Below are 25972 nucleotides of genomic sequence, written 5' to 3'. Positions count from 1 at the left end.
CACAATCCAAATGAATTATACTAGAGCTCAAGGAGTCAAGGATCCCAATCCTCCTTGCTTGTTAACATAAAATACAAGAATATGTTGTCTGTTACCACTCTGACATGCCTGCAGCAAATTAAAGGGTGAAAAGCCTTGCAGGGCCTTTTGGACAGAAAGGAGCTCTAGAACACTGATGTGAGATTCTGTCTCACTGGAGCACCATTGTGGAAGTATCTTGTGGTCTCAGCAATGAACTCCCCAGACCCATGAAGATGCATCTGTTGTTGGAGTGATCAATGGACCTAGTCTGAGAAGGGAAGTCCCTTTATGAAGGTTGCTGTATTGCTTCGGAACATAGTAAGAACTAGGAGGGATGTGACACAGCTTCATTTGACAGAACGGGTGAAAGACCTGGCTGAACCATCTCTGTGGTGGCTTCATCTGCAGTTGCACAAGAGGTGGTGTACAGTCATGGTAGAAGCCAACAGGCACTCAAGTCAGACAGTTGGTTGAACAGGACAAGCATACATCTCAGAAATCTGAATTACGAGTGAATGAATCCTGATGTGGGGCAACTACAACTCCCTTAACTTTTGTGAAGATCCTTGGCGCCATAGTGAATCCAAGGGGCAAAACTCTGCATTGGCACTACAACGGACTGATGGAAAATCTGAGATACTTATCAGACATATGAAAATATGCATCCTATCAAGCTACAGATACAAATCAAACTCCTTCTGTTAGAAGAGGGAGAACTGTGGCTAAACATACCTTACAGCAGTGTTTTTTCCTTTAAAAAAGGTACCAGTACTCATGATGTTCACCATCTTGGGGGCCAAGCCCACCGGCCAGAGAGGTGCCAGTATTGGGGATAAAGGGGCCTGTACTGAGGACAGGCACATACTGCCAGATACAAAGCCATGCCTTTCAGAGTTTCTTCGGTTTTATGAGAAGTTCACACCTCTTGAGTTTGAAAATGGGGTGCAGACCACCATTCTTTTGGAGTACTGTGAAATACCAGGAGCATAAGCAAGCACAGGGAATGCCAGTCAGTGGAAGAGAACCAGAGGAGTTCGCTGTGTTAGTCTGTAGTCACAAAATAGCAAGGAGTACAGCAGCACCTTTAAGACAGGCATCTGACAAAGAGAACTGTGGTTCTCAAAAGCTTATGCTACAATAAATTGGTTTGTCTGAAAGGTGCTGCTGGGTTCCTTACTAGTCAGTGGAAGGTAGTTTACCACCTTAGTTACAGCAAATTTTAAAAGTGGTACAAAGGGCCACAAACAAGAGGAGTATTAATTCAGGCCGAAATTCAATCCAAAGACAGACCGATTAGGCAAAAAATAGCAAGCAGAGAGGGAGTCCACGATCAGTATGAAATCAATTCCAGGTTCCTGTATTTAGCCATGGGAGATAATTTGCTGGGGTGTCTCCTCACAACTCTGCTTTAGCTTTACTTGACAAGTAGCCCCCTTTCCACCTTTAGTGCACGGCGCTCCTTAATGGAACAGAGAGCCGAAACAGACGAGACGAGTTCCCTCAATTCAACCTGGGTTGAATTGCCTCAAGGTTTGACGGAAAATGTAGGCATTTCTCCTTCCCGTCGCTCAGAGGAGGAGGGGGGAGGAGGAGGGCTCCTCTCGCCTGGCCGCCGCCGTTCCCAAGTGCGAGGGACTTGAGGAGCCTGGAAAGTGGCGGGGGGATGCTCTTAGGCTGGGGCGCAGTGGCGGCGGCGCTCTTGCTGCAGCCGTCCCCCGCCCCAGCCTCTTCCTCTCGTCCTCCTTCCTCTCGGCTTCCTTCTCCAGCGGCGAGAGAGGCGGTAGCGGTGGCAGCAGCAAGAGTGCCGCCGCTGCCGCACCCCAGCCTAAGAGCACCCCCCCCGCCACTTTCCAGGCTCCTCGAGTCCCTCGCGCTTGGGAACGGCGGTGGCCGGGCGAGAGGAGCCCTCCTCCTCCTCCTCTGAGCGACGGGAAGGAGAAATGCCTACATTTCCCGTCAAACCTTGAGGCAATTCAACCCAGGTTGAATTGAGGGAACTCGTCTCGTCTGTTTCGGCTCTAAGTGGGAAGCTCAGCAAGGGGTACATCCATCCTCACCAAAAAAACAACAACAAACCCACTGCCACCTTCCTGTCCCAGCTTGACTAACACTGCTGTGGGAGACTGGAAGAGAGAGGCAGGGTTTAGGGAATCAACTATATGAATTCCAGCTATCCAAATTCTGGCATTTCTGCACTTACCTTTATATATCACAGGTTTGCCTTCTTCTCTTTCCTGGTTTGCCAGTTCCAAAAAATCTTCTATCAAATCCAGTGATATCAGAGATTGACTGAATACTAAGCTGAAAAGGAGAAAAAGGACAAAAAGTCTCGTGTAATTTCAGCATATTTAACCAGCACACATTTGCTGTACTTCCTGAAATGTCTCAGTTTGCTCTGGGGATAAAAAAGCATTCCACGGATCTAAACAGCCCAATGCTCAGAAGCTAAGCCCGGCTGAAGGTAGAGAGTACAGGGAGGGGGAGGGACAAAGAGAACGTGCGTGCTGAGAGGAGAGTTGCCCAGTGCCTTCCCAGCCGGAAAGAATGACTTACACTTTATCCCCAAGCTCCTCGGCCATGCGAAGAATTTCAAAGAGGAGTACCATCTTCCCAGAATGCTCCAACACTTCAGCATCAGCTTCAGTGACAAAATCTTTGTACCAGTCTGGCGCTGGGCTGCCTGGGTTGGAAGTGGAAGTGGTTTTACCTTGGGAGAGAAGGGGTGCATAAAGCTGTGATTTACTACAGATAGTTTTACATAGTGAGCCTTTTTATGCAACAATCCAAACCCACTCCTCGTTGCTGCTGGTAATCAGTACAGGAAAATAGGGAAATAGAGGGGATAGAAGGCTGCAGAGTTGCCTGCCAGGCCTGAATTTGAATATACCCTTTCCCAGTTCTCCCCAGCACAGCAGGATTTATGTCACTTGGGAAGGAAGGCAAACTGCTAAAATGCTAATAAAAGCAAATAATTATACAGCACTTTCAACAAGTATTTCAAAACACTTCATCTACCATATCTCAGTATCATTATAAACACTCCTGCAATCCAGTAATGGCCTAAATTGGCAGGGTGTGTGTGTGAGAGAGTGTGAATGAGGGAGTGACAGACAGACAGACAGACAGACAGAGGCTTGCTCAAGCCAGCCTTAGGCAAGTTCTAAACTGGCTCACAATTCAAATTCTTACAGTAGCCAATATGCTATATTAGTCCAAGCGGAAAGCTTTAGAATCTGCACTCTGAAAATCTACAATACTGATGCCTACTCAAAAAACCAACAGGCCATATGACCATATAAGATTCTGCTATAGTTCAAGCAACATCATTTTGACATTTTATTTAAAGCAGTTAAGTTTTATAACTTAATTCCAGCAAGTACCTAGCCTTCAAGAGAAAAGTATTATTCCCCTGTATCCAAGCTTATACTGGAGTAATCCATCCAACCATCTGGTACCTTAAGCAGAAATTAAAATGGAAAACTCTTACATAATATTATTTCTCTGATATTTAATTACTGCCCCAATATATCGGGAGGGCAATACCTAAATAAAGAGTTGAACATACCCTCCACGCCCTAACAGACGTACTCATAATATCCAGCTTCCTAACATGCATTTTTATTTGCCTGATTATATCTTTAGTCTCTGTAATCTTGACCATGTCGTTCATTATTCCTAGGCATTTCATTTTCTTTCCCAGTAGGTGGTCCCATTGACAGTTATGTTTATCTGCCCGGATGAATCCAAGTAAAGTTGGCCCTCCGTCAGATTTTAAAATCTTTACTTTAAAAAGAAATGCTTTTATCCACGCCTTAGCTACCACTGATAATTCACCCAATTCAGATCTCAGCGCTGTGTCCAAAGCACATCTAGAAGTAGTCAATAAACATCAGGAAAAAATCATACTGGATGTAATCCATTCTCTCAGTAGTAGCTTGAATCCAGATATACATATCATACAGAAACTGTTTTTAAAACTTGGTGTTCTATACCTTGAAGGCCAAGGGGACAAATTCACCTCCTGCCTTATAGAAATATTTTACAATTGTATACCCTACTCTCAAAGCTGTATTCCTTGCCAGAGGAATGTATTTTCCATGCAGAAGGTATTTTAAAACAGATTTCCAGATATTTAAACTGGTTAACCTGTTCCATAGGTTAGCCTGCTACGTACCATCTAAAGATTTTTTTCCCTTTTCTTTTGGCTAAATACCATGACCTTAGATTTCACTACATTAATAGACAACACTTCATGATTACAATAATACTCAATTTTGAAAATCAGTTTGGGGAATCCCACAACTAATCCGGACATCTCAGAGGAACATCACAGCCATCTGGGCTCTGAGAAGGAGCAGGAAAGGGAGCTGCTAGAGCGGCAAGTCTTTTTCTGTTGCTTTCCTTAACTGCTGGGGGGAATTTGTTGAGGTTTCTGTGTGGGAGGACAGTGTTGGGGGGGTGAGTGTGTAGAGCCTGCTGCAAAGTGGTGCCAGTTGGAGTAAGTGTATTTTCTGTTTGTCTCTTTTGCCTGAGTTGGAGCTAATTACAGAGGGGGGTTGTTGTGAATTGGAGAGTGTCTGTTTTGCCTGGGGCTGACTGCTGGCCCCACCCTCTACTGGGAGAGCCTTGAATTGAATTAGGCTCCTCCTCACCAGAGGCACATCACAGCCATCTGAGAAGGAGCAGGAAAGGGAGCTGCAGCTAGAAGAGTACTCTTGGAATATACTTGGAAGGCGATGATGTCGACAGAAGGCCCCTTTCCAGTCACCGGCATGGAGTGTGCCATGTTTGTTTTCCTCCCAGAAGAGAAGATGGACTTCACTTGTCAGAAGTGTAAGCTGGTCAGGCTTTTGGAGGACAAGATTAAGAGACTGGAGGAGAGGATCACCACCCTTCAGGAAATCAAGGAAGGGCAGGATTTTATTGAGAAGAGCCTGGGGGCTCTGCCCGAGCCTGAAGAAGTAAGTCCAAGAGAAGAAGGAAGAGTCGATCTCCCTTCTGAGCCTCCTCTCAGTTCTGCAATACAAACCAGAAGACGTGGACTAAGGCGACGCTCTGGTCCACTGGAAGTCAAGAATCATTTTGAGGTGCTTGAGATGGTGACAGAGACGAGAGTGGAAGGAGAACCACAAAGACCTGGAACAGGGAGTAAAGAGGGCATGGGGCCACACGGAAGTGGAAGAAAACAGAAGGTGGTGGTCATCGGGAACTCTCTGCTCAGGGGTATGGAATGTCATGTGTCCAGGTCAGATCTCCTACTCCAAGAGATGTGTTGCTTGCTGAGTGCCAGAATTCAGGATATTACAGACCGACTGTCGAAACTGATCGGACTGATTAGTACCCATTTGTGCTGGTTTGCGTGGGAATGAATGGCACGGCTGCAAATACCATTGCAGGAATTAAAGACGACTATGAAGCTCTTGGAAGGCAGTTGAAGACAGTGGAGGCACAGGTGGTATTCTCTTCTATCCTTCCTGTCAAAGGAAGAGGAATGCAAAGGGAGCAGACCATACTCGAGGTGAATCGTTGGCTGAGGTGGTGGTGCCAGCAGGAGCACTTTGGGTTCTGGGACCATGGGATAAGTTTTCTCAGAGAAGGCCTTCTGGCACATGATAGGCTTCACCTCTCAAGGGCAGCAAAGAAAATGTTTGGAAAGAACCTGAAAAGCTTCATCAGGAATGCTTTAAACTGATGCCACAAGGGGAAGGGGATGATCAACATGGGGATTTCAATGAAGAAGTGATAACAGCAGGGGCCCACCTGGGTAGGACAGATCAAACAAAGGTACAAGGCTACAAGTGCCTATAGACCAATGCACAAAGTATCGGAAATAAGGAAGAGCTTGAGCTTCTCTTGCAAACAGAGGGCTATGATATAGTAGGAATTACTGAGACTTGGTAGGATGATTCCCATGACTGGAATAGATCCAGAGGAGTTAGCCCTGTTAGTCTGCAGTAGCAAAATCGTCAGCTGCATCTGATGAAGAGAAGGGTAGAAGAGAAGGTGGAGTGGCATTGCATGTGAGGAGAGGGCTTGATTGTCAGCAAGTTCTGGAGAACGTGGTTGACAGCCCAGTGGAAAGTATATGGGCGGAAATAAGGGGAGGAAGGACAAAGGGTATTATTGTTGGAGTCTGCTACAGACCACCTGACCAGGGAGAGGAAATGGATGCTGCCCTTCTTGAACAGATTGGTAGAGTATCCAAACATCAGAACTGTATAATTATGGGTGACTTCAACTTCCCCGATGTGTGCTGGGAGACAAGCCCAGAAAAGTGACAAAATCACACAACTTCCTGGCCTGCCTGGCAAATAACTTCCTTTTTCAGATGGTGGAGAAAGCTACAAGGGGCTCAGCCATACTAGACTTAATATTAACCAACAGGGAAGAATTGGTAGATAGGGTGAAGGTGGTGGGGACCTTAGGGAGAAGTGACCATGTCCTCCTTGAATTCCAGTTGCTGTGGGGGGCCAAGGAAGTTCGTAGCCAGACTCATAAGTTAGATTTTCTTAGGGGTGACTTCAGTGAACTCAGAGGCTTGATGAGAGTCATTCCGTAGGGGAGTGTGCTGGAAGGGAAAGGAGCGAGTGAAGGGCAGGCTCTTCTCAAAAGTGAGCATTTGCAAGCTCAAGCCTTCACTATTCCAGCAGGACAGGAAACATGGTAAGGGCTCTAAGAAACCGGTGTGGTTGAACAGAGAGCTCCAGATTAAGCTAAGGGAGAAAAAGGAAATGTTCAGGAAATGGAGAGGGCAGACCTCTAAAGAGGAATATATGAGGATTACTAGGTACTGCAGATCAGCCATCAGAGAAGCCAAAGCTCAGTATGAGCTGGGTCTGGCCAGGGTGGCTCTCTATAATAAGAAAAACTTCTACGGATATGTGAGAAGCAAACGCAAGGTAAAAGAGGCAATTGGACCGCTGTTGGGAGTGGAAGGAGAAACTCTTATGGAGTACAGACAAAAAAGCAAACAGACTTAATGACTTTTTTTGCCTCTGGGGGGCTAGTTGACATTGAGAGTTGTGGAGAGGCATCTGGCTGCACTGGGCGAATATAAACCCCTGGGGCCGGATGGTGTGCACCCAAGAGTGCTCAAAGAGCTTTCTAGAGAACTTGCAGAGCCTCTGTCCATCATCTTCAAGGCCTCCTGGAGGATTGGGGATGTGCCACAAGATTGGGGAAGAGCGAATGTTATCCCAATCTTTAAGAAAGGGAAGAAGGATGACCAGGGTAAACTACAGGCCATTCAGTCTGACTTCTGTTGCTGGGAAGATATTAGAGCAGATTTTAAAGAGATCGATCTTTAAGCATCTGAAGGACTGCTTAGTGATCCGAGGAAGTCAACATGGTTTTGTCCCCAACAGATCTTGTCAAACCAACCTGGTTTCCTTCTTTGATCGAGTGATGGCAAGCTTACTGGATCGTGGGAACTCTGTAGACATGATTTACTTGGATTTCAGTAAAGCTTTTGATACGGTCCCCCATGACATTCTAATGGGTAAACTGGAAAACTGCAGACTGGACTATAGGACAATTCGGTGGATAGGGAACTGGTTAGAGGACCACACACAAAGAGTGGTGGTCAATGGCGTTTCATCAGATTGGAGGGAGGTGTCCAGTGGGGTGCCACAGGGCTCGGTTTTGGACTCGGTACTTTTCAATATTTTTATCAATGATCTGGATGAAGGGGTAAATGGGCTATGCATTAAATTCGCTGATGATACCAAATTGGGAGGAATGGCAAACACCCAAGAAGATAAGAGTTAAAATTGAACAAGACCTGAATACTTTGGAGAAGTGGGCGGTTGTGAACAGGATGCAATTCAACCTAGATAAGTGCACAGTATTACATCTGGGCCACAAAAATGTGAAGCACAAATACAGGATGGGAGATACACTTCTGGGTAATAGTGTATGCGAAAGAGATCTTGGAGTAAGAGTGGACTGTAAACTAAATATGAGCAGTTAGTGTGTTGCGGTGGCAAAAAAGGCAAACTCAGTCTTGGGTTGTATCAAAAGGGCCATTGCATCGAAATCGCAGGAGGTCATATTCCCTCTCTATGCCTTGGTCAGGCTGCACCTGGAGTACTCTGTGCCGTTCTGGAGGCCTCACTTTAAAAAGGATGTGGACAAAATTGAGAGGGTGCAGAAGAGAGCGACGAGAAAGATCAAGGGTCTGAAGACTGAGCCCTATGAGGAAAGGCTGAGGGCCTTGAGAATGTTTAGTTTGAAGAAAAGGAGGTGGGGCGGGGGGCATGATTGCTTTCTTTAAATATTTGAAAGGCTGTCATTTGGAGGAGGGCAAGGAGCTGTTCCAGTTGGCAGCAGAGGGTAGGACACGAAGCAACGGGCTTAAATTACATGCAGAAAGGTACCGGCTGAATATCAGGAAAAACTTTTTCACAGTCAGAGTAGATCAAAGGTGGAATCAGCTGCCTAGGGAGGTGGTGAGCTCCCCTTCACTGGCAGTTTTCAAGAAGAAGCTGGATGAATCTTTGTCAGGGATGCTTTAGGCTCATCCTGCATTGGGCAGGGGGTTGGACTAGAAGGTCTATATGGCCCCTTCCAACTCTGTGATTCTGTGAACATCAAGGACATTCAATAAACAATGCAAATTTGTAAATAATGGAATACAAGCAAAAATCCAATACACAGCTGAAACAATGCTGAAAAAGCATAAGCAATTCTAAACCTAACATATTAAACAATATACTGTTTAATTAGATCACCAAGTGTTCTTAACTCGTTAGATGCCACGTATGACATGGTTTACCAGTATCTCAAACACTAGAGCATTAACTTCTAAAACTGTAAAAATTCATGAAGGATCGTTGTATCACATGTGGTGGACCTGTGAGGTAGCTAAGCAATACTGGGGAGGAATAACAGAAGTGATTAATGAGATTTTACAATTTCAAGTTAATAGAAACCCAGAATTGCTGCTACTGAATTTGGGAATGGAAGATATTCCAGCACAACATAGAACATTGTTATTTTACATGACAACAGCGGCTAGACTTTTATATGCGCAGAAATGGAAATTGCAAGAAGTACCAACTATTGAAGATTGGATTTATAAATTGCTGTACATGGCTGAGATGGACAAAATGACAAGGAAGCTCAGAGACCTCAATCCAGGACAGTTTAATATGGATTGGGAGAAACTGAAGCAATATTTGGAGAAAAAATGGGATGTGGAAGGGGAACTGTGGCAGTTTGAAAATTACTGAGACTTTATAAAAGAAGAGAGAAGTGGCTTTACCGGGAAAGGGGGATTTAAATATTAAATTCTAAGCTATTATCAGAGTTAAGATGAAAATTCTGTTTTATTACACACAGTATTAAATAGCAGACGTATTATTATGAATAGATATTATGAATATATATGAGCATGCTAGCTGGGTATTTTTTATTGTAGTTAAGTTCTTAGTATAACAGGTATTTTATATAACTAAAATAGATTGAGAATAAGAATAAGAAATGTTTAAAGAAATATATAGACTATAAGTTAAATTGATTAACTTATATGAGGGAGAGTAAAGAGATTAAGTAAAGGAATAGAAAATGGATAAAATGTTATACTAATAATATAAAGATTATCAAAATGCTAGCAATGTGTTATTTAGAATATAAGATTTAGTAAAGGAGGGGTTAATGGTAGTTCTGTGTTTTAATTTAAAAAAAAAGAATAACAAGCTTAGAAGAGAGTTTAAGTGTATGTTTAATAGATCACATGAGGTATTATGTAAGTAAGTAATAAGATAGATAAAGGGTTGGAAAACTGTTGGAAGTCAAATAAAAGGGGGGAGGAAAGGGAGGGGGTTAGAAACAGATATTAATAAAGGGGGAATGTTTGTATTTTATGATTATATAATCTAATCCAATAAAATTTTTTTAAAAAACTGTAAAAATTGTTGGAAAACATATTGAGCATACTCGAATGAAGCAGACTAAGAAAGCTAATATACTAGAACAGATAAGAGTAGCAATAAATATTGTCAAAATTGGAGATAAAAATAATCTACATTTACTATTTGTTTTTAAAAACTGTTTCTGAAGCTGGAATTTAACTGTGATAGAATAAATTATATTTAAAACAGTTCATTAAAATGACAATCAATTGTTACAATCAAGAGAGTTCTTTTTAATGTGCCCAGGATAACATATTTTTTCTTTACTACAACCCTCCACCCATTGATGCAAGTCTAATACGGAAGATTTTATGCACATCTGGCTTCAAAACCAGTTTGGTGTAGTGGTTAAGAGCGCGGGACTCTAATCTGGAGAGCTGGGTTTGATTCCCCACTCCTCCGCTTGAAGCCAGCTGGGTAACCTTGGGCTAGTCACAGTTCTCTGGAGCTCTCTTAGCCCCACCCACCTCACAGGGTGTTTTGTTGTTGGGATAATAACAACATACTTTGTAAAGCGCTCAGAGTGGGCATTCAGATGTCCTGAAGGGCGGTATATAAATTGAATGTTATTATTATTATTATTATTATTACAAGACTTTGAGAGGGAAGATTCTGTCAAAAAATAAGAGAAATAACTGGCACTTAAATGCCAAATCTTGGTTGTGTTGAACAGAGCACACAAAGAAGGACTTTGATTGGGGTGCAAGAATGTCAACAGAGGAGCACTGGGGGACAAAAGAGTGATAGAGCAGGAGGTGGAAAATTGGAGTTCAAGAAGTTTGAAGCTGATTATTTGTTACAGCATAGAGAAGGAAGATTAAAATATGCAGGGAGTTTGAACGACGCTGATAATTTCCATACTGGAATTACAAAATCAGTCTGTGTTTCTTATGGGTAGAATGAATTGGGTCAACAGGAATCATTAATGGATATATTGAATATGAAACCAATAGGAAATTTAACAAGACAAGAGTGTAAGCATAGGAATATTTTGGAACAAACATTTAAGTTGCTGATCTTATTACTAAATTATTCAATTTAAAAGTTGGGCACATTTCTTAACTATGTTTTTATGTGGAAATTTGTTATATTAATTGTATTTATGAGCATTGTTATGATAACAATATTGTAACTAAAAACATTGAAGAGAGTCCCCGGTTTAAAAAAGAATCCGAAGATTCACTGAGAAGACTGAGTTAGTAATGCGGTTCTTTGGATTTTAGAAGCGTTTTGATATACAGCTAAAATCTGAAGTTTATTTTGGAGAATTTATGTAGGGTTAGTAGATATCTGTGTTTAATACAGAGAGTTCCAAAACACATGTATCTACAACCTCAAAATGATTCTGAAAGTACAAGGTTGTCTTTGTTTATGTTACCTACATTCTTTTGACAGTGATTCAGGCTTGCAGCTTTAATCTTCATTTCGTACGTATGTTACAAATTCTGATTTATTGTAAATACAGTAAAAACTATCTTTGTCTTGAAACTTTGATCTTATCACTTATTGCAACATTTATTTCCATGGAATTCTTTCCTTGTAACAGCTTATAGATAAATTCAACACAATGACCTGCTTAAACCAAATTTAGAGCAAACAAGCTGATGGGGATATCTATCAAGAAAGTCAGAAATGAACAAATATCCCGTCATGGCACAGTAACATGCTTCAAAGAGAAGGAACTCTTTGCTTACATCTTTAGCAGGAAACATGTTAGGAAAAGTATGGAATGCAAAAGGGAAGAGGAGAGTAGTGGATTAGCAACTAAATAATTTACAAGACCACTCAGCTTTTTGAGCCATTCATTGTGAGGAAGGAGACAACACATTATGACGTTCTGATACTTCCTATCTTATTTTCCTAATGGTTTTTCTGTGAGGAAAGATGCCACATCCCCTGGAGTTGAAATGCTGTACTATCCTTAGCTTTACACTGTTTGTAAGAAAACCTGCTCAGAATGGTGCAAAACATACCAAGTGTGGATGCATCACAGATCTGTATGAGAACAGCATGAGAACCCTGTATGAGAACCCTCATTTTATTTTCCAAAGCTTTTCCTAATCATTCATCTGAACAATACCAAAGTTTGTAAGATTATTTCAAAATACTTTGGCAATCACAAAATACCTAAAGAAAAAATGGTAACAGTATCTGAAGAAGTGAGCTGTGGCTCACAAAAGCCTCATACTCTACCACAAATATTGTTAGTCTTATAGGTGCTACTGGACTCTTGCTCTTTTCTACTGCTACCATCAGACTAACAGGGCTACTCATCTTGATCTACTCGTCCCTAACACTAAACAAGCTTTATCTGGCTGCAGCAAACTGAGCTGTTCAGTGACTTTCAGACTATGAAGACCCCCCCCCCTCACCCCGTCCACATCTCTTTCCTAGGACCTGTTAGTGTGTGCATGGAGTTCTCCTGTCCTCTTGTCTCAACAGTCAGAATTAGTTTAAAATCCTTCCTTACCTTCTTCTGCCTTTACAATGCCTGGAGGGTTGTTTATTGGTTCTTCTATGTTTCCTTCTCCACCTCCACGAGATCTTGAATTCCAGACTTTAATCACTTCAACATCATTATCACTGCCACTTTCACCTGAGCTACTATCTTTCTTCGATTTCTTCCCCTTTGACTTTTTCTTCCTATAAAAATAACATTGAATGACAGTTTTTGAAAAACCTACTGGCATGGGATCCTTTTTGTACTATACTGGTATAATACACAGAAACCATTAATTTTGTGTTTTCACAGAACAGCTGAACTTACTTAATATATTCATCAGAGCTTAAGCTTACTGAGGTTTCCTCAGAATCAGATGCTATGAACTCATCAAGACTGTCTTCATCAAAATAGCCCTGAAAAACAATATATGCTTTTACAAAAGGCATTTTATTAAATTCAGCCATCCTTGCTCAAGCCTCTAAAACATCTGTTCATTCATCTGAACCAATACCAAAGTCAGTAAGATTATTTTGAAATACTTTGGTAATCACAAAATACCTAAAGAAAAAATGGTAACAGCCCCAAGTAAAATACCCAGAAAAATATAACTTGCTATATACAGCAAAAGAAATTTCCATTAATTCAGTGAAACTGTTTAATACTTGGCATTCCTTTCTTGAGAACTTTCATTAGCAACAAAGACAAACTGATGTGATTTACCTTATTTTCTTTGCTAATGTAGTCCAGCTGCAAGCACCAAGGATGAGTCCAAATTCTGCTTAACATCTGGAAATCCTGGAAGAGTTTAGCTCCAGCTTTGCCTCTTCCACCTTCAGTGCTGCTGCCGACACCTGACAATAATGTTCAGAATTCAGAAGTTATCTCAGAAGTTACATCAGCCAATATTCCTGCTTTTACAGTGCAATCCTAAACAGAGTTACTCCAGTCTAAGCCTATTGACTCCAGTGGGCTTAGACTGGAGTAACTCTTCTCAGGATTGCACTATTTGTCAGTGTAACACAACCTTCTGCCACAAAGCCTCTCACCACAGAGGCCAGGTTATTCAATTACCTTTTTCTTCAACTTAATTTTTAAGTATTACTCACTCTTTTCCATTCTCACATTTGCCTCTCTGTAGTAACATTACTAGGAACACTCCCATTTAAGTTTACAACTAAATGTCAAATTTGTTTACATAAAATGAAATCTTGAAAAACTATCCTGACTAAATATCCTGACTGAAACTGAGGTAGCTATAAAGTCAAAAGTTTTTAAATACTTCTGAAATATATACAGTAACATGAAACTTTACATCATTTATTTACACAAAAGCAGGAACCCATTGCAATTCTGAGACACTTTTTGCATATTTCTAAACACTGAGATAAAGTTTCATAATCTGATCCTTTTCTATATAGCCAAAATATGAAGGGGAGAATGGTTCAGTTTCCCCAAACCATAAGTATATATTACATATATGATGTAAGGATTATATATTTGTGATCTTTTTCAAGTAAAAGGATTATTTTATTGATTTTATGTACTGTATTTATAGTCCACCTTTCTCACTAAGACTCAAAGCAGATTATACAATGTAAATCAATACCATTCAATATAAAAAAACTAATGAATAGCACTGATCAATACAATCTATATGAGGAGACATCAAATGAGCAATGTGCTAGGCTACAATTATCAAAATCTGAATGAGCAAAGCATATTAGGCATGATGCAGAATATGAGTATAATGAAGGAAAATGGCATTACATCAGTAGAAAATAATGAAATAAGGTTGTAATATGTGCAGCAAACTGAAAATATTTCCGATAAACAGTGGTATAATCCACAGCCTATTTCTCTTTATAAACTAGTCTGAGCTATTCAATTATAATATAGCTCTATTAACTTTGTAGAAAAACTCTCCAGAACATATTGAGATCTCAACTATTTTCCTCTGTGAGCAAAAATGGAAGATTTGTATTCACTTACCGTGAAGCTTCCTTTCTCAGTGGTCCAGGAGTGGGGCAGTCCTTACTTTTGGGCTATAGCTCTTCCTCTCCGAAGGCAGGGTCAGTCAGCTGATTTTGATCCCAGAGGGGAGGGGCTTGTCCCTGGAATCAGCAGTCTGTTCCCAAGCCCTGACTCCCCATCACGATACCAGAAGGGAAAATACTAACTGCCCTCAATTTTTTTTAAAATAAAAAGATCCCTCCCTTGAATCCACTAGGAGGAAGACTATCGTCCTAACTCTTCATTCAATCCTAGAAGCCGCCCGGCAAGAAACTCAGGTGGGCAGGACTACCCCACTCCTGGACCACTGAGAAAGGAAGCTTCACGGTAAGTGAATACAGATCTTCCATTCTCTGGTGGTCCTAGGAGTAGGGCAGTCCTTACTTTTGAGACATACAAGAGCAGTGTACCCCAGGGTGGGTAGTCTGGCTTCCCGGCCTAGAGGGTGTGTATTAGTACCCCCCTGCTAAAGATTCTCTCTGGGGAAGACAACTTATCTATATTTCTTGATGAGAGAATATACTGATTTCCATGTGACCACCTTATCGATTGTTTCTAACGACTAAAGGATTTATAGGCTGCCTGTGTCGCTGTTTCCCTTAGTGAGTGCGCCCTGACATCTATGGGCATCTCCAGACCTCTGGCCTGACATGCCAGAATTATGTACCCTCTGCTTTACCTACTTAGCCAAGAAAAGGACACTCTGGGTCCCAAGAAGGACCTCCTGTAAACACACAACTAGCATCCCAGACTTCTGAAACACTGTTTAGTCCTGCCCAAGTGGAATCTCACACCTCTACATATATCAAGGTAGTGAGATTTATTCATTCATTCATTTATTTATTTATTTTATTTTCCTCCTGTGCTTTGGATTAGAAAGAGGGAAGTACTATCTCTCCTGTCCTATGAAAACATGAAGTTCACCTTTGGAAGAAAGTTGTCTTTGTTCATAATTTGCTCTACCATCTTGGAGGAAAGGGCATGGCTCTCTACCTACTGCTAGTGCCTGCCATTCTGACACTTGTGTAGCTGATTTTATTCTCATCTGAAAGATGGCTTTAAAGGTCAGTTCCTTTAGGGGACATGAGGTCATAGGCTCAAGGCATCTTTTGTGTAATGCTCTCAATACCAGATTAAGATTTCATGTGGGGAAAAACCAGCGAATCCTTGGAAGATTCTACAATGAGGTCCCCTTTTAGAATCCACTGCCATGAAGGTAATATATTAGGGAATGTCCCTTCCTAGAACCCCTAATTGGTCACTACCTGTTGTCTAAGGGTGTTGGTATTAAGACTTTTCTTCAACCCCTCTTGAAGAAAGGATAGTAACTCCCTAATTAGCCCCAAAAGATTACATGACTCTATCCATGCACTGTTCTGGGAACTTGGCAGGAATTTTTATAGACTCTGTGGAACTCTTCCTGGAGGCTAGCATAGTACCAATCACGCCTTCTCTTTAGTCCAACCCTATTAGCTGTTTGTGTTCGACCTCCACACTGTGAGGCTTGTCAGAGCTGGTCAGGGGTGTCGTATTGATTCCTGCATCAATGGGCCCTCCTGCAGTGGAGGTACCAGGGATCCATGCTTGAAAGATTCTTCAGGTTTTGAGACCATGTCTTTTTGGACCTGAAGGTTGCTATAAGCATCACTTCTGCACTTTACTGTGTGATCTTCTGAACAGCTCTGTGCAATAGCTGTACTGTGGAAGACATACAGGACGTGTGAAGGAAGCTTGCTGCTCACATCATCTATCCCTATGGTTTGAGGGTTTCTTCTCCTTGCGCCTTGTTGAAAACTGTGGTAGACCAGTTGGGGAATCTCTCTGGATAGCATCCATTCTGCTTGGTTCATCACTCTCTGGCTTAGCCAGTCCACCTCAGAGTTGTCCTCTGTATAAACATATACACAAACCTGTGGGAAGATTCTGAGATTCCACCATACCATGTCTGATGGCTCCGAGTTCCAAAGGGTTTACCCTGTTGATCATTTGTCCTTCAGCCAGATGACCTATGCCAATCTTCCTTGGGTGTGGGATCCCCATCCCCAAAGACATGTCCATGGTCATCACTGTTCTCTCTGGTTCCTTGAGTGGGACACCATCGTGGGACTGAATGAGATACAGCCACTGGTTGTTTTCCTGTTTGAGGATCTCTGGCAATTCAATTATCTTGGACCTCTTGTGATCTAATGCCCCATGGGATGGCAACAGGCATTTATGAAGTGCACAGATCAAGATGTCGTTTGGATATGGGAAAGGAGCCACTCTCTGTGGCCTAGCCATGCTATCAATGATACTAGGATTCTGAAGAACACCATAGGTGGTGTTTTCAGCTCAAAGGAAAGGGCCCAACGTTGGAAGTGCCTCTAAGAGATTGATGGAAGCCAGACAATCTCTCTTCTGAATGGCAGTCATGACAAATTTCAGCCTTTCCATTCCGACCTTATTGTTCCTAGGCATCTATTTTATTTGACCAAATTCCTTTGGCTCTAGGGGAAAAGGGACCAGGTGGCACAGAATTGAATTCCACTGATCACAGTATCCAACACCCGCCTATTTCTTATTATTAGTTGCCAAGGGTTTGTCAAACATTGTAAGCATCCCCCAAACACCATCGCGCCTGCTGCCTTGAGTTCCACATTGAGTTCCCTTCTTTGGCCCTTTAGTATTCTGATTGGATTTATTGAGGGAGAAGGTACTACCCTCCTCTCGATGCCTGGTCTGCTTTCCTTCATTTAGAGTTTCTCCAGACAGGTTGATATCTTTGAAAAGAACCACGGTTACTTTGGCTTTAGGGCAAATGGTCCACGTTCCAATTTCTAAGCTAAGTGTTGTGCCTGGTTGTCTAAAAACCATGGTCCTTGTTGACCACAGCATAGCATATTTCCAGGGCTATTTTCTTAGGGATTTACTGTTTACTGCAGCCAGGTCTGAGACCCAAGAGAATGTGACTCTAGGAAGGAGTGGAGCTGTCACCAATGCTCTGTAGCGGAAACTTCCAATTTTCTGCGCACAGCCAGTTCAAACCACTTGATGCTAGAATCCTAGGTAGTCCGTCCTTGTCAATGGGCAGCACAGGATTAGATGGCAGGCTGGTTACCAGATCATCCACCAATGGCAGCTTGATCCTCTCAGTAACCCCAGAACTAATGTATAAGACTTGTGGGGAGGCGGGGGGAAGGAAACAAGAGTAGTTAGTTTTGCCAAAGTTTCCCTCTTAGACATCTACAAGTATGTGAGACTACTGGAAGAGAATCCCTGATGGGATTATTCCTGATTCTAGGGAGGATTCTCTCCAACCCCTTAGTCCTTAAGGAAGAAAACTCCAGGATCCTCATCACTTTAGGGAGCTTTCTAGGATATGGCACCGGTGGAAGACCTGTTAGGGGATTTTCCCTTCTTTTAACAGCTCCCCTTTCTTCTTGGCTGAGGGAGAAAACTGATCGCTCAGGGTCCTCAGGTTGAAGGCTTAATCTAGATCTGTGCTCTTAATGGCCCTTGTCTCCTCTTTAATCTGGGGAGGGGGCACCCCTTTACCTATCTGGAGTCAGACTCCCATACTGGAATGCCTCTCTTGCCCATCTGAGAGTCTAGCCGCTAGACTATTTATTGGTGTGCCTTCAGGACCTCTTTGAATTCCTTATTTCCATCCTGGGCCATACCAGTTCGTTTGTTAAATAGTAACTATGGCTGCAACTATGTAAATAGGGGGCATGTAATTTCTTTCCCCTTCGTGGTGGAAAATGTCATCCAGTCATAGTTGCCTCTGCAACACTGGTCTTTTTTGGAGGTCTCCCATCCAATTGCTAACCAAGGCCAACCCTGCTGAGGTACTGAGATCAGATGAAATCTGGCTTGCCTGGACTGTGATATCACAGTCAGGGGCTGTGATAAGGTCAGAATCATCATTATTCCCCCAGAACCGCGAGGTAATTGAGACTTATACCCAAAGTCAGCCACCGAGTTCAAGTAATTATGGGACTCGAACCAGCAGGGTAATGATTCATGGCCCAGCACTTAACCACAACATTACAGCAACTCATTTCAGGCTTCCTTGCCTGGTGGATGCAAACCCCAGACCTTCTCCCTTTCACTAGTTTCTTGAGACGCCCGGGAGTAGGCCAAGGCCTGGGAATTGGGCAAGTTTAGTCCGCAAGCTTGCACTCTTTGAGGCCTGGAAGGAGGCTAGGCCTGCCTTTGCTGACCTACCACCATCAGAAAATTTTCCAGGCATTCTTGCCTGACGGGTACAGGCCCTTGGGCTTTTTCTCTTTCACTGGCCTGTTGAGAGGCCCAGGAGGGGCTGAGGCCTGGGAGTTTGGAAAGTCTAGGCCGAAGGAATTTGTTCTTTGAGGTCTGGGAGGTAGCTAGGCCTGCATTTGCTGAATTCTGCCATCCAGGCCCTTGGACATTTCTCTTTCACTGGCCTGTTGAGAGGCCTAGAAGGGGCTGAGGCCTGCGAGTTTGGAATGTCTAGACCGCAGGCTTATGCTCTTTGAGGCCTGTGAGGTGGCTAGGCCTGCCTTTGCTGACATTCTACCAACAGAAATTTTCCCTCCAAAAGGAGAAATGAAAGTGAAAGCGTACCTCACAAGTCCCGGCTGAAAGGAAAGAGAAATAAAGGAGGGCTCCTTTTTATTTAGAGCAAGCTGGTTCTGAGGCTTCTGCTACTCTTTTCTCCTCCCCACTTCCTTTCGCTGCCCCCATTACCCGCAGGATCAGTCGGGGCTGCCGGGGTTGGAGCAGGTCCTCTGCTGCTGCTGGAGGCTGCTCCTTCCAAGCCTGAGGGAGTTCCCGATAATATCGGTCTCTACAACAGGCTACCCCGGACTCAAACACCGCACCCTCTGGCCGTCTGGGGGGGGGGGCGGGGTTTCCTCCCAACTCAAAGGTGGGGAACCTCGGTGGAGTTTTGCGGTTGTGGCCATGGAACGTAGGAGCAACCTAGAGCCGCTGGCTCTAATGCTCACTGTCGTTCCGAGCAAAATGGGGGTGGGGTAGGTGGCAGGGCCTTTCCTTTCCCCTGCGAGCTCCTCACTGCCTGTGGCCTCAGCCTCCCTGAGTACTGGGATTACAGGCGCGCACTGCCACACTCGGCTCATCTCTGGCAGTTTCTTCTTCACCAGGATCACTGCGCTCTGCAGAGCGTTGCTGAAGACATCCTGCTCGGATTGCAGGGCCAGAAAGACCGGTGATTCCAGGGACAAGCCCCTGACACTCTGCCTTTGGAGAGGAGGAGCTATATCCCAAGAGTAAGGATTGCCCCACTCCTCGGACCACCGGAGAATATAGAACGTTCCAAATTTGTTTCCAATTATAAACCAAGAGAAGTACAACTCTAATAGGGACAACAGCCCTATCACAGAGGAAACTGGCAAACTCTCTTAGCTTTTCCTAAATGTTTGCTTGCATGAATTATAACTCATGTTAGGCCAGTGAAACATCTGCAGTACTGGAGAGAGTTTCCAACCCTCCAAGACCAGCTTTGACTAAGGTGTTTCTGGCACACATAAGAATATACTCTTGGGGTGGGGGGAAATGACTCATGCAAATAAAAATTAGCACAATCAAAGGCAGCTCTTAAAACACTTACAGCCAAGCCAATATTCCTTACATTTTAAAGACAATATAACAAAACACAGTTTTGTTTTTGGTCTTTCTTAGCGTGCAAGTCTAGTTAAGTTTGCTAGAAGGTGAGTGACACAGTAGCTACGTTTACAGGTATAAACAACTACAACATTCGATTTCTATACTGCCCTTCAGGACAACTTAATGGTCATGCAGAGCAGTTTATAAAGTATGTTATTATTATCCCCTCAACAAAACACCCTATGAGGTGGGTGGGGCTGAGAGAGCTCCTAGAAGCTGTGACTGACCCAAGGTCACCCAGCTAGCTTCAAGTGGAAGAGTGGGGAATCAAACCCGGTTCTCCAGATTAAAGTCCTGTGCTCTTAACCACTACACCAAACTAGAGAGTTTCCACGTTGCTAAACTTGCCATGTAAATTAGTTATGCTTTGTTTCAGAATTATTTCATCTCTGTGCTTAGCTATTATGCTTGTTTTTCAAATTTTCTGCTACCTCACCCTACTGTTCTCTCTTTCACTGAACATCTTAACTGTTCATTATTTACTTTGTTCAGTGAATGTCCTAGCTGTTGGTTATATTGTATTTCACTTGCACTGTTGACTCCAGTTTTGCCTCTCCTGAGAGACAACCAATGGGAGTGGGCAGAATGCTGGGCCAATGGGAGTTAGTGTTTGTTGGAGGGAAAGGGAGGTTTTTAGGAGCTGCTTGAAATGCTGCTAAAGGAGACAGCAGAGAGATTGAGGGCTGTTAATGTGTTCTGTTACACTGAAACATTCTCAGTTTAACCCCAGTATGTGTTTTAGTTGAAAATCCATTCACTCCTATGTTCCATCATGTAAATAAAGTTTTTTAAAAATTATTATTTTTTATTTTCAGAACAAGGTTCTGTTTTGTTTAACCCCGGCTGGCCTGAAGTTGTTAGCTGAGAGAAAATATCTGACACACACAAACGCTCTGGTCATGTTCAGTGGGCCTAGAGTAAATGGTGGGAACATATATACAGAGAAAGTTACTTCTGACTTCCCTTTTCTCCAGTAGCCCTGGCTTGTAGCTGGGTCAGGAGAGGAACATACAGGGAAGGGGCTGCCTGTCTGCTGGGGCCTCTGGAAGAGGAGAGAGGGACCCGGTGAGGATTTGCGTCAGAGCTCTTGTCTGCTGTGGTGGAAGCGAGACAGGTGGCTCCTCCTCACCAGAGGAACATCACAGCCATCTGAGCTCTGAGAGGGAGCAGGAAAGAAAGCTGCTGAACTGGCGAGTCTTTTTCTGTTGCCTTCCTTAACTACTGGGGGGAATTAGCTGAGGTTACTGTGTGGGAGGACAGTGTTTGGGGCTATGTGAGTGTGTAGAGCCTGCTGCAAAGTGGTGCCAGTTGGAGTAAGTTTATTTTCTGTTTGTCTCTTTTGCCTGGGTTGGAGCTAATTGCAGGTGGTTGTTGTGAATTAGAGAGTGTCTGTTTTGCCTGGGGCTAACTGCTGGCCCCACCATCTGTTGGGTGAGCCTTGAATTGAATTAGGCTCCTCCTGGCTCTTCCCTTTAGCTCTTAGCCTTTGGGTCCCGTTAGAAGCTGAGAATCTCTTACGTCCCATATATGTGAGGCTTTTCCCCCTTTTCTGCCAACCTTTCACAAGTTGACTTCTGAGGCAGTTTGGCAGGGGAATTATCAGGGAAGTACCATAAAACCTGAACTACCTCTGAAATGGATTGCAGCAGCATGGCTGGTGAGAGAGCTGAGGCAGTGACATGTATAGTCTGTGGCATGTTTGCATTCTTACCTGAGGGTAACAGCAACTACACTTGCAGCAAGTGTAAGTTGGTAGCCCTACTGGAGGAGAAGATACAGGGACTTGAGGCACACTTGTCCACACTCAGTTTAATAAGGGAAGGTGAAGAGTACATGGACAGAATGCACAAAGCATTTTTCAGAGGGCAACATGAAGAGGGCAACATGCTGCTTGGGCGGCAGGAGAACAATGCTGTCAGTTTCACTCACCCCGTGCTGGGTTCAGTCCATGGGCTGAAGCCGGTGCGGGGTGAGTGAAGCTGCCAGCCCCATTCTCCTGTCATTCGGGGGACAGGAGAACAGGAGCTAACAGCTTCACTCACCCCGTGCCGGCCTCAGCCCATGGGCTGAGCCCGGTGCAGGGTCTGTCAAACTGACAGCCCCTGTTCTCCTGCTGCCCAGAATGGGAGCTGTCAGCTTCACTCACCCGGCGCGGGGTGAGTTGTTCTCTTGTTCTCCTCCCGCTCGAATGGCAGGAGAACAGGGCTGTCAGTTTCACTCACCCTGCGCTGGGTTCAGCCGATGGGCTGAAGCCGGTGTGGGGCGAGTGATGCTGACAGCCGCGTTCTCCTGCCACTTGGGGTCAGGAGAACGGGGCTGTCAGTTTCACTCACCCCGCACTGGGTTCAGGCGACGGGCTGAAGCCGGTGCAGGGTGAGTGAAGCTGACAGCCCCGTTCTTCTGCCACTCGGGGGACAGGAGAACTGGGATGTCAGTTTCACATGCCCCGAGCCAGCTTTACACGATCAGATGACGCCTGCGCGGGGTGTTTTGAAACTGACAGACTTCTGCCGCTTCGGGGCGACAGGAGAAGGGGGCTGTCAGTTTCAAACACCCCGCATTGGCTTCATAAGCCAGTGCTGGGCGTTTGAATTCCATGAACTATGAACCACGAACCAATTCGTGAACTGGTAAAAATTCATGGAAGTTCATGGTTCGTAGAACGGCGACAAACCACAAATCAGCTGGTTTGGGGTTTTTTCCGGTTCATGCCCATGTCTAACTGAGAGGAGTATAGGGTAAAGTGTGCTGAACGGACTTGTCATCTTGAGAATATGCTGTCTACCAGATGCACGCATCCAGGATGTGACAGAAAGTGTAGGAGGACTTACCAAACCCACAGATAATTATCCCTTCTTCCTGATACATGGAATAAATGATATTGCCCAGCACAGTCCAGAATGCATTAAAAGAGACTATGTGGCTCTGGGTAAAAAGGTTAAGGACCTGGGAGCACAGGTTGTGTTTTCATCAGTTCTTTGAGTTCTTCCTGTTATAGGCAGTGGTTTAGGAAGGGAAAGAAGAATGCTGCAAATAAATGACTGGCTGGACCATGGCTTATGCTTTCAAGATGAAGCTCTTCTATCGAGAGATGGTTTGCCCTTCATGAGGGTAGGGGAAAATGTGCTTGGTAACAGCCTTGCAAACCTGTTAAGGAGGGCTTTAAACTAAATCCTATGGGGGAGAGAGACAAAAATTCAAAGTCTATAACTGGAGAAGGGAACACTGAAGACCTGCAGGGAGTGGAATATATGCTAGGAAACATTATGTCACGGGCTGGGCCAGCCCAAGCAGGGTGGTTCAAGTCCAAACCTTAATGGCAGAGTCTGAGGGGAGTTCCAAGAGCAAAAGCCAGGTCAAACCGGTGGTCAGAGCACGAGATAACGCCAGGAGTGAGTCCAGAGTCCAAGAGCAAGGTCAGGTACAATCCAAGGTCATTTACCGGTAGTGTCAGGTCCAAAAGTAGGCACAGGCACGGGCAAGGTTCACAGAACACGGAGTGGTTGCAGGCAATAGACACGTTGCTTCCACGCCCAGCAGTTCCTCCAGACTGGCTCTTATAGCCAGGCGTGGTTTTCAGCCAGCTGCTGGGGCTCCATCCTGACACTACTCATCATCACTCTCCAGCAGCTGGCGTTGGCTCAAGAGGCGAGCACTGCGCCGTCTCTCCTGCAGTTCCAGTCTCTGGCGCTGCCTGCGGCGTTCCTTGGGCGTGGGTGAACCTGGGGGGGTGGAGGCTCTTGGCTGTGCTGCACCTGTAGAAGTCCCTGGCTGAGCTTCCCCTGTGGTGTAGGGGCTAGAGGGTGCTGGTGTCTCAGCTGCTGGCTGCAAGCTCTGATCAGCCAGCAGCTGTTGCTCCTGATTGCTGGCTTCTGCTGAATCAGGGCTAGGGCTGGCTACACAGGGCTCCTCTTCTCCTGAGGAGTCCTGGCTGGCTACACGAGGCTCCTCTCCTCCAGAGGAGACCTCACTCTCAGACTGGGCCATGACACCATCCCCCCTCCCAAGGCCCCCCCTCCTCTGTGGTCCAGGCAGCCCCGGTTTCTGCGGATAGGCCTGATGGAATTGTCGGACCAGGCGGGGGGCATGGATGTTCACAGCAGGCTCCCAAGAGCGGTCCTCCGGCCCATACCCCTTCCAGTCCACCAAGTACTGTACTTGCCCCCGCCGGCGACGGGAGTCTAGAATCTGGGCAACCTCATATTCTTCGTGCCCCTCGATGGTAATTGGAGGCGGAGGGGGCGGTGGCCCGGGATGGTGTGGGTCTGGCGGTGAAGCTGGGACTAGAAGGGACCGGTGAAACACAGGATGGATTGGGAGGGTTGGTGGTAGTTGCAGGCGATAGGCCACAGGATTCACCTGGTCTGTGATTACGAAGGGTCCGAGGAACCGGGCATCCAGCTTTTTGGAGGGCCGTTGGCTGCGGATATGGCGGGTGGATAACCAGACCTGATCGCCCACGGACAGGGGAACACCAGGTTGCCGTTTCCGATCCGCAGCCTCCTTGTAGCTTTCCTTGGCAAGCTGGAGTTGCTCCCGTAACAGCTCATGCATGGATTGGAGTTCTTGGAGGTGATCATCAGCGGCTGGGATTCCCGACAAGGTTGCTGCGGTAGGGAAGAAACGAGGGTGGTGACCATAGTTTGCCATGAAGGGGGTCTGCTGGGTGGAGGAATGCACTGCATTATTATATGCAAACTCGGCCAAAGGCAGTAGAGCTAGCCAGTCATCCTGTTGATGGTTTGTGTAGCATCTCAGATACTGCTCCAGGGTCGCATTGGTGCGCTCTGTCTGCCCGTCAGATTGTGGGTGGTGTGCTGAGGATAGGTGAAGTTGGGTGCCAAGGAGGGAGTGCAGGGCCCGCCAGAACCGAGAGGTGAATTGAACTCCCCGATCAGAAATTATATGATCTGGACGTCCGTGGAGTCGAAAGACGTGCTGAAGGTACAGGTGTGCTGTTTCCTGAGCAGTGGGGGGTCCAGAACAGGGAATGAAATGAGCCATCTTTGTGAACAAGTCCACCACCACAAGGATGCAGGTGTGGCCTTTGGAGCAGGGCAGGTCTGTAATGAAATCCATGGAAATAGTCCTCCATGGGCCAGTGGGTGTGGGGAGTGGATGCAAGAGACCAGAAGGTTTGCCGGGGACGTCTTTGGCCCGTCTACATGTTTCACAGGCTGCCACATACCGGGCCACATCCGATTGCACCCGGGGCCACCAGAAGTCACGGGTCAAGAGGTGGGTTGTCTTGTGGCGGCCGAAGTGCCCGGCAGGTCTAGAATCGTGGACCAGCTGCAGTACCTTTGTTTGTAATGCGCCTGGGGGTACATAAATCCGGCCTCGGTGGGTCAGTAGCCCCTCTTCCTCTGCAAACTCATCTGCCTGGGGCTGGGGAGACCCCCGGACATTCTGGAGGTATTTCTGGGCAACTGGGTCCAGTAACTGTTGAGTCTGTATCTCCTCCACCAGCCCCGGAGGGGGTTGCGTGGCGGCGAAAGTTTCTGGAGCCAGGATGGTCATTGGAGGTGGTTCCAGGTCGGGGGATGTGTTGTACTCCGGCTTCCGGGACAGAGCATCGGCCTTCTTATTCTGGGAGCTGGGAACGTAGGTGATCCTGAAATCAAAACGGGAGAAGAACAACGACCAGCGAATCTGTCTCTGGTTGAGACGGCGGGCAGTTTGGAGGTGTTCAAGGTTCCGGTGGTCAGTGAGCACTTGGACTGGGTACCGAGCCCCCTCCAGATGATGCCGCCAAACCTCGAAGGCTGCCTTTATTGCCAGCAGCTCCCGCTCCCAGATGGTGTAGTTCCTTTCGGCGGGGGTCAGCTGGCGAGAGTAGTAAGCGCAAGGCTGTGGAGTGCTGGAGGGGGTTGCCCGTTGGGAGAGCACTGCTCCGATGGCGGTGCTGGAGGCATCTGCTTCGACTAGAAAGGGTAGCTGG

At 45.3% G+C, this 25972-nt stretch overlaps 1 protein-coding gene across 2 annotated transcripts in view; it reads right to left on the bottom strand.

Annotated features, from left to right (window-relative positions):
* The window catches only part of ATRX (ATRX chromatin remodeler), a 183272-nt gene that overhangs the window by 41756 nt on the left and 115544 nt on the right, over nucleotides 1–25972 (bottom strand). For both annotated transcript variants that reach the window (XM_054995798.1, XM_054995799.1), the window contains 5 exons: nucleotides 13096–13226; nucleotides 12700–12788; nucleotides 12403–12575; nucleotides 2575–2728; nucleotides 2222–2322 (listed from right to left, as the gene is read on the bottom strand). In XM_054995798.1, the coding sequence (XP_054851773.1) occupies nucleotides 2222–2322; nucleotides 2575–2728; nucleotides 12403–12575; nucleotides 12700–12788; nucleotides 13096–13226 (648 nt within the window). The remainder of the gene's footprint in view (nucleotides 1–2221; nucleotides 2323–2574; nucleotides 2729–12402; nucleotides 12576–12699; nucleotides 12789–13095; nucleotides 13227–25972) is intronic.

This window comes from Eublepharis macularius, chromosome 13, assembly GCF_028583425.1.
Source record: "Eublepharis macularius isolate TG4126 chromosome 13, MPM_Emac_v1.0, whole genome shotgun sequence".
Taxonomy (NCBI): Eukaryota; Metazoa; Chordata; class Lepidosauria; order Squamata; family Eublepharidae; genus Eublepharis; species Eublepharis macularius.
This window is presented reverse-complemented; position numbering and strand designations above follow the sequence as displayed.